The following is a 14838-nucleotide window of genomic DNA, read 5'->3' as shown; positions in this document are numbered from 1 at the left end:
GCAACAAGAGCTGCACCAGGGGAAAGAATTGTGCCCAGGCCTGGAAGGTGTCCAGTCTGAGAAAAACTTACTGAAGCATCTCTGAGGGTGTGATTATCTGTATTCAGTTTGATTAGGCATAGATTTGCGCATTTTATTTTATTTTGCTTGTGACTTACTTTGTTCTGTCTGTTACTACTTTGAACCACTTAAATCCTACTGTCTGTATTTAATAAAATCACTTTTTATTTAGTAATTTACTCAGAGTATGTATTAATACCTGGGGGAGCAAACAACTGTGCATATCTCTCTATCAGTGTTATAGAGGGCGAACAATTTATGAGTTTGCCCTGCATAAGCTTTATGCAGGGTAAAACGGATTTATCTGGGTTTAGACCCCATTGGGAGTTGGGCATCTGAGTGCTAAAGACAAGCACACTTCTGTGAGCTGTTTTCGGGTAAACTTGCAGCTTTGGGACAAGTGATTCAGACCCTGGGTCTGTGTCTGGAGCCAGACGGGAGTGTCTGGCTCAGCAAGACAGGGTGCTGGAGTCCTGAGCTGGCAGGAAAACAGAAGTAGGGGTAGTCTTTGCACATCGGGTGGCAGCTCCCAAGGGGGTTTATGTGATCCAACCCGTCACAGAGGGATAGCTCAGTGCTTTGAGCCTTGGCCTGCTAAATCCAGGAGTGTGAGTTCAATCCTTGAGGGGGCCATTTAGGGATCTGGGGCAAAAATCTGTCTGGGGATTGGTCCTGCTTTGAGCAGGGAGTTGGACTAGATGATCTCCTGTGGTCTCTTCCAAGCCTGGTATTCTATGATTCTTGAACAGCTACGTCTCTCCCGCTAGAGTGTCTGGTTTCTATCAGGGTTTCGTTAGCCATGGGGCCCTTGACAGATGTGCCCCCAGCCACATTCTCCTTCCCGGGGGCTCCTCAAGTGGAGGGCTCGGGCTGAATTTCAGAAGTAAAAATGCCACAGTAAAAGGCGGGCTGCAAACTGCCTATTTCGGCCCCTTTTTTTCCCTGCACGCGCTCCTGGAGCCGAGCGCAGCCTTGCCCCCTCCCCGCTGTATGTTTTCGGGACAGATGTTTAAAACTTCAATCCCGGGCTGGCGCGGATGATGCATTGTGGCGGCACATTCCAATCCGCAGGGAACGGGAGCGGGGCACAAAGCTCCGGACTGAGCGCAGCCCGTGCTCTGCCGTAATGCGCTCTGCGGGCTGGGTGCCGGTGGCGCTGCTCTCAGGTGAGGGGGCCGGGGCCGGGGCTGCAAAGCTGGGGAAGCCGGAGGGCTCCGCTCAGTGACTCGGTCACCTGCGGATGCGGCGGCCAGCGGCGCGAGCCGGTCCCGGGGTGGGGGGGAGACGCGGGGAGATCAGGCCGGTGCGCGGGGTTCAGGCGGCCCGGCAGAGAGGAGGACAGGCGGGTGCTGCCCGGCGCATGGGCTGTCTTTAAAAGCCCCGCACTGGGGCAGATCAGTTTCTCGGCTGCAGTCGCTGGGGGCGGGGCGCAGCAGGAGGAACCTGTCGCTGTTTCAAAGGAGCTGGGATGCAGCTTGAAGATCGCTGTGTCCCCTCCTGCCTCCCCGTGGGCTCCAACTGCCTAGTGCCGTCTTCACATCTCTGGGCTCGGCGGGGTTAGCTGGCTCTGGCCGGTAACTTGCAGCTGCCTAGCAAAGGCGACGGGTTTATTGCTTCCCTCGTTGTTGTCACTGTGGATGAATCTGCGGCCGGGTGAGTGAGTGGGAATCAGTGTCCATTAGTGAAATTACTAAGAAATGCAAAATGTGGTCCGAGTCACAGTGACTAAACCTATAATCCTACTAGCAGGTAGGGCCGGCTTTAGGCCAATTCAACCAATTCCCCTGAATCGGGCCCTGCGCCTAAGAGGGCCCCGCGCCCAAGCCCCGGTATGGCATACCCACGTGGCCCGGCTTCCCCAGGGGGCTATTTAAAGGGCCAGGGCTCCAGCTGCCTCTGCTGCACCCCATGCCCTGCCCGCAGCCAGCCTCTGCTGCACCCCCTGCCCTGCCCACACCAGCCCCGCCCCCCCTGCCCTGCCTGCAGCCTGCCCTGCACCCCCTGCTTACACCCAGCCCCTGCCGCACCCCCTGCCCACAGCCAACCCTTGCCGCATCCTCTGCCCTGTCTCCAGCCCACCCCTGCCGCACCCCCCTGCGGCCCTGCCTGAAGCCAGCCAGCCCCACACACACCCTGCCCGCACCAGCCCTGCACCTCCTGCCCTGCCTGCAGCCAGCCCTGCACCCCCTGCCCAGCCTTGCACCCTCTGCCCTGCCTGCAGCCAGCCTCGCATCCCCTGCCCAGACTCCAGCCAACCCCTGCCGCACCCCACTGCCTGAAGCCAGCCAGTCCCGCACTCCTCTGTCTCCAGCCTGCCACACACCCCTGCGACCCTGCCTGAAGCCAGCCAGCCTGCCCCACAGCCCCTGTCTCTAGCCAGCCCCGCACCCCTTGCCCTGCCTGCAGCCAGCCCCTACCTCCAGTCAGCCCACGCCCTGCCTCGAGCCAGCCCCATGTCCACCAGTGCCCTGCAGTTCCCACCTGCTTCAATGAGGGAGGCAGGGAGCAGCTGGGACCCACACATGTGCACACCAGCTAGGGTGACCAGACAGCAAGTGTGAAAAATCGGGACGGGGGTGAGGGGGTAATAGGATCCTATATAAGAAAAAGACCCAAAAATCGGGACTGTCCCTATAAAATTGGGACATCTGGTCACCCTAGCACACCCCCAGGGAGTGGCGGGGACCCACACATGTGAAACGGAGCTCATTAATAACCAATCAACAGCATATATGATGCTATGTACATAATATATAATTGTATTATTTATATAGTTATGGAAAGTAAATAATACATGGAAGAAATGAAAGGCTTTTTTTTACATGTGTTTTTTTTTTTGTCAGTCATCCCTGCCGGGGCCCCGCCAAAAATGTTCTAATTGGGCCCCGCACTTCCTAAAGCCGTCCCTGCTAGCAGGGGAAACTCCCCTGACGTCAGATAGTTGACCCGGGTTTTTAAGACGATGCGCCAATATCTCATTGCTTTTAAACGGAAGGAAAATTGGAACTTTACTAACTTTTATAATAAGCCACGAGTGTTGTTTCTGGAACACATCTCTGGGAAATTACACCGAACATTAGACAACTCGGTTGCTGTCTGAGAAATCTCAGAAAACAAAGGCAGCTCAGCAAACCCAATGAGGAATTGTTATATCTCTTTGCATATGGGAGCTAAAGACCTCGATAGAACTTTGGTTTCCCTCCGTGAACGATTTACCATCCAGCATGCAGCTGAACTGTGGAATAATGATGGTTCTCCTTTTACTATTATTTGATATTTTTTTTATCATCATCTTAGGTCACTTAAATCTGGTTTTCAGCTAAACCTGATCAATTGCTAACATCTGTGTTTGTGTAAATGTTTTGCAGAGCAAAAAGATCAAAAGCAATGATGTAACCATTGGACTTGTCTGTAACGCTTGGGAACAATTTTACTTTGGAATATAGTATTCTCAGGTTTCTGTGACACTTTTCCTTTCTCCTTCTCGCCTCAATAGATCTTTCTCCTAATTCTTGGGAGGACTCCTCCTTGTTTTTGCTAATACAGACTAACAGGACTACCACTCTGAAACCTAATTCTAGGGGGCACCCCACCCACAAACTCTCACTTTCCCTCACTGGATATTTTGGTTACAGTAGGTTAACAGGTTGCTGATTAAAAGTAGTAAAACTTCTATAACAAAGAGCTGGATAATATTTGGAGGGTTGTTTTGTCTCTTTCTTTGTTTCTCGCACACTTTGGGGAAGCATGCAGATCACATAGTAAGAAATCAGGGTGGATTGATTTAAGTTAAGGTTCTTTAAATCACCAAGTAGAAAGCCTGCATTTATATCAGCAATGTTAATCAACTTTTCTGTTTGTACTTCAGTTTTCTAAAGAAAGGTGCACTCTCATTTGTTACATAATCATTAAAACGTGTGGATTTACAATGAAATAGAACCTTTAGACTAGTTTTGGTACATCTTTTTGCTACCTAGACTGGTACACTATAACTATTTATACATTTATGTAAGCAATGATATGGCTTAATATTTTCAGGTTCTTATTAATTGTTACACTTTTAGTATGTTAGAAAATGGTGACTGGTTTATTGCTTATTTACTGGATAATTAACTTCTTGCTCATGATTTGTCAAGTTGCATTAGGATGGTAACTGAAATTTAATGACAACACAAAAAACAGCATATAAATTATTGTATTAAACAAAGCAAGCCCTTACTAGACTACATGACCTGTTGTGCCATATTTATAAAGTTTGACCTCCAAAGTTAAATGCATTCACCCTAATTTTTTAACTCAGTTTATGACAGAGGCTCATGTATTCAGCATATTTGTTTTTATTTAAATATTTTAAGAGATTATAAATTTAGGCATTAACAAGTTTTGTATTCAGATTTCATTTTAAACAGGTTTGCTTTGGAAAAAGTCTTATTAGAATTTAAATAATCAAGAAAAAATCCAATTTTTTTTTTCTTAAAAAAAAAAAAAAAAATCATTGACTTCTTTCCACCCTGTAGGAAATGAAAGACAATCCTCAGACCTGAAAGGCACTTTGTTTAATTCTGTCTGATTTTCAGTTGTCTCCCTTTCACATTTCTGAGCACATTGGTTGTATATACCATTAGTATGTGCAGAGAGCAGGGCCGGCTCCAGGCACCAGCTTGGCAAGCAGGTGCTTGAAGCGGCCACTCCGGAGAGGGGCGGCAGGTCCAGCTATTCAGCGGCAATTTGGCGGACGGTCCCTCACTCCCACTCAGAGGACCTTCCGCCGAATTGCTGCCGCAGATCGCGATCTCGGCTTTTTTTTTTTTTTTTGGCTGCTTGGGGTGGCCAAAACCCTGGAGCCGGCCCTGGCAGAGAGCTTTCAGAATCTAAAGCACCAGCAGTGCTGTTAGTGTCCGCTACTTGGATATGGTAGGAGAGAGCTGAAGGATCAGCCTTCCAATCACAAAAATGATAGTGGTTAACAAATCCTACAAGAGGCGAAGCGTAGGGTGTGTGGGGGGCATGTGGAGTCACTACTCAGTTTTCAAACTTCTTGAGCTGAGTGCCCCCTCCCTTTGAGTTATAGTTTTTGGTTGCGCTCCTCCTTCCCCGGGTGGCCTGCGGAGGTGAGTCAGGGAGTGGAGGGTGACACTCCCTCCCCAAGCTGCGTGGGCCTGGCCCAAGCTCCCAAACATTCCTCCCTACACGGATGTGCCCCACAGTTTAAAAATCTGTGTTGTAGATCTAGAGATGAAGCATGGGGCAGTCACGGGCCCACCCAGCCTTTGAATTTTGCCTCCCACTATCAATAGTTATATGTTGCCTTTGGTGATGAGCTGAATGTATGAGGCTCTGGGGACTGTTGCTGCTGCTGGAGGAGTGGGATCCCCTCAAAGGCTGGCTTGAGGAGGAGATGAGGGGGTGCAGGAGTCAGGGATGGGAGTGTGTGAGGGGGTGCAGGAGTCAGGGCTGGGTGTGTGTGAGCGGAGTACAGGAGTCACAGCTGGGGGTGCCGGGTCTGGGAGGGAGTTAGGGTGCAGGAGCAGGCTGGGGGGTAGGGTGCAGGGTCTGGCCAAGAGTTAGGATGCAGGAGGGGGCTCAGGTTTGGGGCAGGGGGTTGGGGTGTGGAGTGCTTACCTGGGGCAGCACCCTTTTGGTGTGAGGGGTGCAGATGGGGATGTGGGGGTGCAGGAGTCAGGGTGGGCTGGGAGCGTGGGGGGTGCAGGAGTCAGGGCTGGGTGTGTGTGAGGAGGGTACAGGAGTCAGGGCAGAGGGCTGGGGGTGTCAGCTGGGGTTGTGGGGGTGCTCCCTGTCCCACCCCAGCCCCCTGCCCTGAACAGCTCATGGCAGGAGGTTGGGGGGGGGGTATGTATAGGAGGAGTGCAGGGGCCCTGCCTTTGCTCCACCCTGCTCCGATTCCACCCACTTCTCCAAGGCCCCGCCCCCGTCTCTTCTCTGCTTCCTCCCCGGAGCATGCTGTGGCCCCACTCCTCCCCCTCCCTCACGGAGCGACCTAAGCACTGGCAAACAGCTGTTTGGTGGTGGGGAAAGTGCTGGGAGGGAGGGGAAGGGGTGGGAATGGGGCACGCTCGGGAGAAGAGGCGGGGTGAGGGGGAAGTTTGGCTGCCGGTGGGTGTGGAACCTGCAGCAGGACCGGAGCCCCAGGTGCTGGCAGGACCATGCTTCTGGCTCTGGGGCCCCCTGTCATGCGGGGCCCCATGCCAGGGCACTCTGTGTTTTACTATAAATCTGCCTCTGCCAAAGACTCTGGATGATGATTAATTTTCTTTTACTGCACCACACATGTTGACTGCTTAACAAACAACTATAATGATTACATGCGAAATGTGATGCACAAATTATCTTATGAGGTGGGAGGGGGCAAAATCTGGCTTTTAATGGAAGGCAGGTTACAACTTTAAGTGAGGGGTGGCTTCTACTTTACCATAGTAACTGAGTCTAATCTTAAATATTGCTGTTTTGTTCTTGCAGTGGGGATGGTTTCTGCATGTCAATCCACTGGTCTTGCACCAACAGGAGACAGGGTGGTTGGTGCCGTGGGCTGCACTGTGGTGTTCCCTGGACCAGAACACATTGACATCACTGGGGTTGTACGGTGGGAGTATAAACAAAATGAAAATGACCCTGAACTGACTGTCGTACTTTATTATGTGGCATCACCGAATCCAGAAATCTTACCAGAGTATAAGGATCGTGTTGTATTTAACATGTCCGACTGGTCCCTGGGACTGAAAATGCAACTGGCAGATCAAGGCCTGTACAGATTAAGGAGAGAAGAGGAGGAGAAGAGTGGCAAATGGATCAAGCTGGAGGTTATAGGTAAGTGCCATGTTCGTTAATCTTTCGTCCATTTGTGCTAATTTCATGTCAGCTTTTCCCTATCTAGGATTGGACAGTGGACATGCTGCATAGAGGCTGTGATGGGTTGGATCACAGAGACCCCCTGGGAGCTGCCACCTGATGTGCCATGACTACTTCTACCCCTGCTTTCCCTACCAGCTCGGGGCCTCAGCACCCTGTTTTGCTGAGCCAGACACTCCTGTCTGCTCCAACAAAGATCCAGGGTCTGAATTACTTGCCCCAAAGCTGCAGTTTACCTGAAAGCAGCTAACAGAAGTGTTCCGGTCTTTAACACTCAGATGCCCAACTCCCAGTGGGGTTTAAACCCAAATAAATCCGTTTTACCCTGTATAAAGCTTATACAGGGCAAACTCATAAATTGTTTGCTCTCTATAACACTGATAGAGAGGTATGCACAGTTGTTTGCTCCCCCAGGTATTAATACATACTCTGAGTTAATTCATAAGTAAAAAGTGATTTTATTAAATAGAGAAAGTAGGATTTAAGTGGTTCCAAGTAGTAACAGACAGAACAAAGTAAGTCACCAAGCAAAATAAAATAAAATGCACAAATCTATGCCTAATCAAACTGAATATAGATAAGATCCTCCCCAGTTCCAGAATGCTCCCTTTTACAGACTAATCTCCTTTTAGCCTGGGCCCAACAATCACTCACACTCCTTGCAGTCACTGCCCTTTGTTCCAGTTTCTTCCAAGTATCCTGGGAAGGTGAAGATGCTCTCTCTTTAGCCAGCTGAAGACCACATGGGGAGGGGTCGTAGCCAGGTTCTAACATCAGGGGAAGCGAACACCTGACATATCAAATTACTAATTACATACTTTTAAATTCATTATACATATTTATTTTGTACTTAAAATAAAAACACGAGAATGATATTGTTTTACAAGTACTTGCGCCCACTTGACGAGTTTTATTGTCTTTGGGTCTGGCTTCCATCCCCTCTCCCCAACTGTTGCAGCTGTCTGGAGTTGCCTGCCTTCTACACCTTCCTCATTCATACCTCATTCATTCAACAGGGCAATTGATTAAGGGGTGAGGGGAAATCTTAGTCTATTCTTAGCAAAGAGACATTTTTCTTCTATCTTATTCTATCCTTAGGGGCTATAACATTATACCAAGGGCAATGCAAAGTTTCTACATGAGGCTTTGATACAAAGTTTTCATATACCAAGGCTCATCAGTATAAGGTTTCTATATGAGGCTTTGATACAAAGTTTCATGAAAACAGAGGTCACACGTGGGTAGACCCACTACAAAGGTTATATGAAGAGGCACAATGTAAAGTCATATGAAAATTATTAGAGATTTATCTACAGAAGCCCATCATGGGGGGGCTGGCTGGCCGGCCCCACTGCTCTCCTGTTCTACAGGATCAAAGGTGACTCTAGGTACCAGAGCCATCAATCCATCACCTCTCTCCAGTGCACCATTCAGTCTAAATAAATAATAATAAAAAAACCTCCCAAGTTCCATTTACTGCAGCAAAATGTCTTCAAAGGAGACAAAGGTATTACCAGTGACATGTGCAAAATATCAACTACAAACCCATTCAGGAAGGCAGTGAGCAATTCCAAGTGACTGAAGGCTTAGTGCAGAGAGGCAAGATTGATGGCTGAGGGCTCGAATTAGGTGTCTGGGTTTTATTGATGTAGCCTACATTGTGCATAAAAGAACCTGTGGTGAGAGGTACTGGGGAGCACCCCACCAACCCAGATATGCACGGGGACTGCATGATATGTGAGAGGGATTCAGTGGGGACCAGGCTATCTTCTGTGCCGGCATGGGGGAGGGAGCTGATCCTGGATGTATTTTTAGTGAAAGGGGGGGGGGGCGAAATCAGATTCACTCATCTATGGGTGTAACCATTGGATAGGCTGTGGGAGTGCGGTGCCCCCTAGTGGCTGGTTCCACTTACTCACAGCCAATGAGGTAGTTCCCTTGGCTCAAGGAGGTTGGTACTTGTGGGGCTACAGGTCCAGGGTACAATCTCTGGGGCGGGGGGTATTGTAAATATAGCATTTAAAGCAGCCAATCCTGCTGCTGCTAGAGAAAACTCAGCTGCCATCTTGGAAAGCAGACATGAGCTCTGGAGCATTTCCCATTCTTTAGGGGGCATCTGCAGCTTAGGGGATGGGCTTCTAGATAAGGCAACAGACTGGGTCTTGGGAGATGTAGGTTCAGTTCCTGCCTCTGCCACAGACTCCCTGGTGGGACTTTGGATGAGTCACTTAATCTCTCTGGGCCTCAGTTCCCTGTCTGTAAAATGGGGATAATACTCCATCCTCTGTCTGTTTGGAGTGAGGGGACTGTCTCCTACTAGCACAATGGGCCCTCATCTAGCGGGAGCCTCCAGGAGCTACCTTCCTAATACCAGAAGGGTTTTTTCAGACTCTATAGGTCCCCTTCCATAAAGGTGACCTGACTGAGTAGAACAAGAAGGGATCAAACCCAATACATATGTGGGAGGTGGCAGGGGTCTAGTGGATGGGGAACTGGACTGGGAATCAGGAGAGCTGGGCCCTGATCTGAGCTCTGCCACTGACCCATTAAGTGGCCTTGGGCAAGTCACTTCCTCTCTCTGTGCCTCTGTTTCCCCTCCCAACCTGGGCCTGTCTTGCCCATGTAGATTGCAGGCTCAGTCTCTTTCAACGTGACTATAGTGGGGGTCCAGATCTTTGTTACGGTCTCTGAGTGCTCCTATAACACACATCCTGCAATGGCAGAATGCTTCTAAATTGTTCTAGTCCAGACCCAAGACAGCAGCATCTCCCTGACCTGGGCCAAAGAGGGCCATGTTTCCGGAGGACCTAGTTTGCTGTGTCACCAGGGGCTCAGGGACACAAGCGGGGGCCAGGCACCTCTTACAAACTCTGCAGCTTCAGCGTGCCCAATAAAGATCTCTCTCCTACAACTCTGCCTCCCCTCATGCCCCACCCATTAGTGTTGCTGAAACAAACCTGAGGGGTCATGGTTCCCCCTCCTTCAGCCCCCACTCCAAATGCCAAGGAAAACTTGACACTCAAATGCATGGAGGGGGTGTCAGAAGCTTGTCCAGAAGAAAATGACACCGCTCAAAAATTATTTGGATTCACCTGTATTCAGTGGTGAGCTGGAGAAGGTTTGCATGAACCGGTTGTTAAATTTAGAAGCTGGTTTAGAACTGGTTGTTAAAGGGGTGGGCAATTGGGAGAGGGAGGTTTTTCTGTCGTTACACTGGCCTGCAGGCCACATCCAGCCCACCTGAGCTCCCGGCTGGGGAGGTTCCCCCGTCTTTCCCCTCTCGCAGAGCCTCAACGTGCCCCACCACTGGCACCAGCACTCTGGACTGCTCCTGGGCAGCTCTGCAGTTCCTACCACTTTGAGCGGCATGGAAGGGGGTGGGGCTGCGAGCTCCAGTGGGCCGTGCGACATCCATACACCCTGCTCTGAGCAGCATGGTAAGGGGGTGGGCTGGGGCTGGGAGGAGGGGTTGGATAAGGGACAGGGAGAGGTTGGAGGTTCTAGGGGGGCGGTCAGGGGACAGGGAACAGGGGGGTTGGGTAGAGGGTGCGATCCTGGAGGGTCTCAGGAGGGGGTGGTTAGGGGACAAGGAGCGAGAGGGGGGGTTAATGGGTTGTGGGTTCTGAGGAGGGACAGGGGGTCGGATGGGGGAGACGGGGCTTGTACTCACCAGGTGGTTCCCTACCAGGACTTTGGTGGCGGGCCCTTCACTCGCTCCGTGTCTTTGGCGGCTCTACAGGGCCTGCCACCGATGTGCCGCCAAAGACCTGGAGCGAGTCAAGGGCCCTCCGCTGAAGAACAACCCTGCCCTGTCCTGACTCTGCCCCCTCCCTGCCCCTATTGGACCCCTCCCCAAATTCCCGCCCTGGCCCCGCCTCTTCCCCAGCGTGCCGCGTTCCCCCTCATCCCCCCCTCCCAGGCTTGCCACGAATCAGTTTCGCAGGGCAGGTGCTGGGAGCCAGGGCAGGGGAGAAGCAGAACATGGTGCTCAGGGGGAGGGGAAGGAGGAGGAGGCGGAGGTGGAGTGGAGGTGAGCTGGGTGGGGGCTCGGGAGAGGGACCGGGGAGCTGGGCTGGGCTGGGCTTTCCCCATGGGCACTCCCTCCAGCCCCGGAGCACCCAGAGTGCTCAGTGGGGGAGCAGCCGCTGCCCATGCTCCCTCTGTAGCTACGCTTCTGCTCCCAGGGGTTTAAATAAACTTTCTCTTGTGGGTGGAGACCCCCCTCCTCACCCCTATGCAAAGACCAGCTCCAAGATGGAGTTTAGGAGTCACCTGGGCAAGTCACATGTCCATGCATGATTCTCAGTTTTTACAGGTAGCATTCAGTGTTTACATGCTACCTTGAATGTCCTCAAGTAGACTTCTTATGTGGATTGGAGCATTCCAAGATCCATTGTCCTTTAAGTGTTTCTTGATTAGGTACTTAATTTCAGCATTCCTTTCTCCAGGAACTGACCAAATGCTCTACTAAGGTTATTTAGAAATCAAGCCAGTACACAGCCAACATTCATAACATTCATAACTTCGAATACAAAAATGATACATGCATACAAACAGGATTAATACATTCAGTAGATCATAACCTTTGAGATATGTTACATGGCATATGTAGCATAAAACACATTCTAAACATATTTCCATAAAGTCTTATGGGAGATACCGTCACAGAGGCAATAGGCATATATTGTACATACGGACCCTGCACTGTCACACACTGCATTCTTACGCTATCTACATCACTTCAGGTGGTGAGAAGGATCCACATTATATATCCGGTTTGGTCTATTTCTCCAACCTTTACCTCCCCAAAAAGGACTTCAGCACAGTATTCCTGGGAGTGGGCAGGAGGATTTGTTGCATGGGTGACATAGAGGGGAACTCATTTCTGTGGTATTTTTGTTGTTTAATTCTGATGATGACTTGTCTTGATGTATCAGACATTGGTTACATTTAGCTTTGGAACAGGACAGCTTCTAATTTTTTTTAGAGTGTCACCCCAATTGCTCTTGAGTGAAATTTTGACTCACTAAATCTTGCTTCTAGATCTCAGGTTTGCCCATATTTACCATTGTACTGATTATTTTGAGGGGTGACTTATCAAAATGTAGTAACGGATTTTACTGGCACTTGAGCAATAAAACAATACACACAGCTTCTCTCCTCAAAATACAAAGGCAATTTTCAGGTAGGTAATTCTGCCTAGTGTTGAAATAGCCAATGATAATGGGACTCCCTATGGGATAAAGGAAGCACTTGAATAAGTATTTGCATCACATGGGCCTTAGTTCTTTCATCTAAACTTCGTCTTTGGATTTATATTTGAGTGCTGACTGTATTGGAGGAGGGTGGTCTCTTCATCTGAATCATCAAAAATGGCCATAGCTGGAGATGGGACATTGAACAGGGTGGGCCAGTGTTTTGAGGTGGCACTGAGCATTCTCTCTCTCAGGTGCTTGGCTGGATGGTTCTTGCTTAATGCTCAGGGTCTGACTGATAGCCAAATGTGGGGTAAAGAAGAAATTTCCCTCCAGGGCAGATTGGCAGTGATCCTGGAGGGAGGGGGAGGGAGGATGTTTCACCTTCCTCTGCAGTATGTGGGTCACTTGCCAGGATTATCTGGGTATAGCTCATTTCATCGTTTGCCTGTCATTGTGGGGGCCTCAGGCACTAGTGGGCTTCTGTCCCTCTTTTTGTCTGCCTGTGGGATGTAACAGTTTAGTCTCCTGTGGGCTGGAATACTTTGGTCTCATTTGGTTGTTGGGTTTAGTGTGCGGATAGTAGGTGGTGCTGGCAGGGCCGGCTCCAGGCACCAGCCCACCAAGCATGTGCTTGGGTCGGCACCTGGAGGGGGGCGGCGCGGCGCTCTGGCCTGAGAGCGGGGCCGCGACTGGGCTCGCCGTCCTCCCCCGGCGCTCTGGCCGCCGGGATGAGCGGAGCTGCGGTGGGCTCGCCGCCCTCCCCCCGGCGCTCTGGCCGCCGGGGAGAGCAGAGTCCCGGCTGGGCTCGCCACCCTCCTCCCGGCACTCTGGCCGCCGGGGAGAGAGGAGCTGCGGCGGGCTTGCCGCCCTCACCCCGGCGCTCTGGTCGTTGGGGAGAACGGAGCCACAGTGGGCTCGCCGTCCTCCCCCGGCGCTCTGGCCGCCAGGATGAGCGGAGCCGCGGTGGGCTCGCCGCCCTCCTCCTGGCACTCTGGCCGCCGGGGAGAGAGGAGCTGCGGCGGGCTCGCCACCCTCCCCCTGGCGCTCTGGCCACGGGGGAGAGTGGAGCCCCGGCCGGGCTCTCCGCCCTCCTCCCGGCATTCTGGCCCTGGGTGCTGGTGGCCTGCAATAGACAGGAGGGCAGACTAGATGAACTAGCGGTCCTGATTGGCCTTAAACTCTGACACATAATTTATTCCCAGAAGCCTATTTATACTAACAAGTGTGTTCATACATTATCAGCAGCACCACCAATGCCAGGATTCCTAGACTGTTACACACATAGTCTAAAACAGCCAAAAAAACAAAGAAATAAATATTGCTTACAGATAGTGTCCAAAAATCATGTTTCATTCATTCCTGTGTTAATGGTACTAATAACACTATATTAAAAAAGAAAGAATTTTTAAAATTCATCCCAACTATATTTATTCTCCATTTCTTTTTGCAGTCATCTCAGCTAGGATACTGAACATCTATTAAGCCAGTTTGGCTTTCTCATTTTCTAGTGCTGCTAGTGTTTTGGTTTCATTTACTGCAGAGTGTGGTGTATTGAAATCCACATCAAAATTGTGATCTATCACTTTAAATTCTCTGGGGTTTTTCTGGCTGTACTTGTAGATGAGGGCTCTGTAGGGAAGAGTCTGATCAGAGTCAGTCTGCGGATAGATAATTTAGAAAGAGCTTCTGTTTTTTAAGGGAGTAGCCTGCTTTGTGTCTCTAGTTTTTGGTTCTGGTGTGTTAACGTTCTGAATTCTAAGAAATAACTGACATAAATAAGTGACAACCTTCCAGCAAGAGTATTTGTTTTTATCTAACTTCTTTACATGTATGCCGTGAACATAATGCATGGGAAAGTTACTTGTTTGAAATTGTTTCATTGGAATTTTAAAAACAATTATTATAGTTTTAGGTTTTATACTTGTTTTTAACAAAATGTAAAATGTGGGTCAAATTTAAATTGACAAGCCAAAGAACTTCATAAAACATTTGACAGTAGCCAGATTTGGCAAATACTTATGAGAAAAATACTTTATTTTATCTCCATAAGTGTACCTTTGAGTGTGTAGTAATCATTTGTACCCTTGTAAATAAAAAAAAATCAAATTTATTTTTAAATGTTAGTTCCTTACTTTCTTCCCATTTTATAGTCTTAAACTGCTAAAATGGATGTTTTTGTATGTTTCTTTAAGTAGCTTTGTAGCTGGAATCACTTAATTACCATTGACTTCCTGAACTGGGGCCTAAATACAGAAAAAAGAGAGAACAAGGCTTTTCATTTATATTCTTCACCTGTTCATTTATCTTTTCAGAGTCTCAAGAACCATCTTCTGGCAGTCTCATGGTTGTGGGTGGGAGGAATTTTCTCACAGGTGAAATCAAAGTTCTGATTTCTACAGCAAATGACTCTAGCTGCTTAGGAAGACATTAAAGTCGACGTGTTCAGAACTGTAATGTAATATACCGTACTACAAGGCAGGAGCATTAAGGATGCTATGGGAACCATAATTGGAAATGACTTGATTTACATTGTTTAAATCTCAATCATAATATTGCATTAGTAGGGATTTATTTACTTAGCATACACTGCTAATAAAGATCAACATTGCATAACTCTTTTGTGCCATCCAGTGCTATTGAAATGTATTCCTTTAAGACTGAGGATAATGTCTATTAATAGTTAAGGGATAGCTTTAAGTCATTCTTGGGAAAT

The 14838-nt window shown here is 49.3% G+C and overlaps 1 protein-coding gene across 8 annotated transcripts in view; it reads left to right on the top strand.

Moving 5' to 3' along the window:
• Positions 1 to 1082: 1082 nt before the first annotated feature.
• The window catches only part of LOC117883423 (coxsackievirus and adenovirus receptor-like), a 71948-nt gene continuing 58192 nt past the window's right edge, over positions 1083 to 14838 (top strand). For 4 of the 8 annotated variants that reach the window (XR_004647256.1, XM_034782704.1, XM_034782703.1 and 1 more), the window contains exons 1-2: positions 2917 to 3311; positions 6538 to 6885. Coding sequence is in view for 7 of the 8 variants with exons in the window: in XM_034782704.1 (XP_034638595.1) it covers positions 3197 to 3311; positions 6538 to 6885 (463 nt within the window). In the remaining variant the exon portion in view is untranslated. Of the gene's footprint in view, positions 1227 to 1318; positions 1714 to 2916; positions 3312 to 6537; positions 6886 to 14437; positions 14498 to 14838 lie in introns of those variants that run through there. The other 4 variants (XM_034782710.1, XM_034782709.1, XM_034782707.1 and 1 more) reach the window with 3 other exon arrangements.

This window comes from Trachemys scripta, chromosome 9 (assembly GCF_013100865.1).
Source record: "Trachemys scripta elegans isolate TJP31775 chromosome 9, CAS_Tse_1.0, whole genome shotgun sequence".
Taxonomy (NCBI): Eukaryota; Metazoa; Chordata; order Testudines; family Emydidae; genus Trachemys; species Trachemys scripta.
The sequence above is the reverse complement of the archived record's forward strand: the minus strand, read 5'-3'. Positions and strand labels throughout refer to the sequence as shown.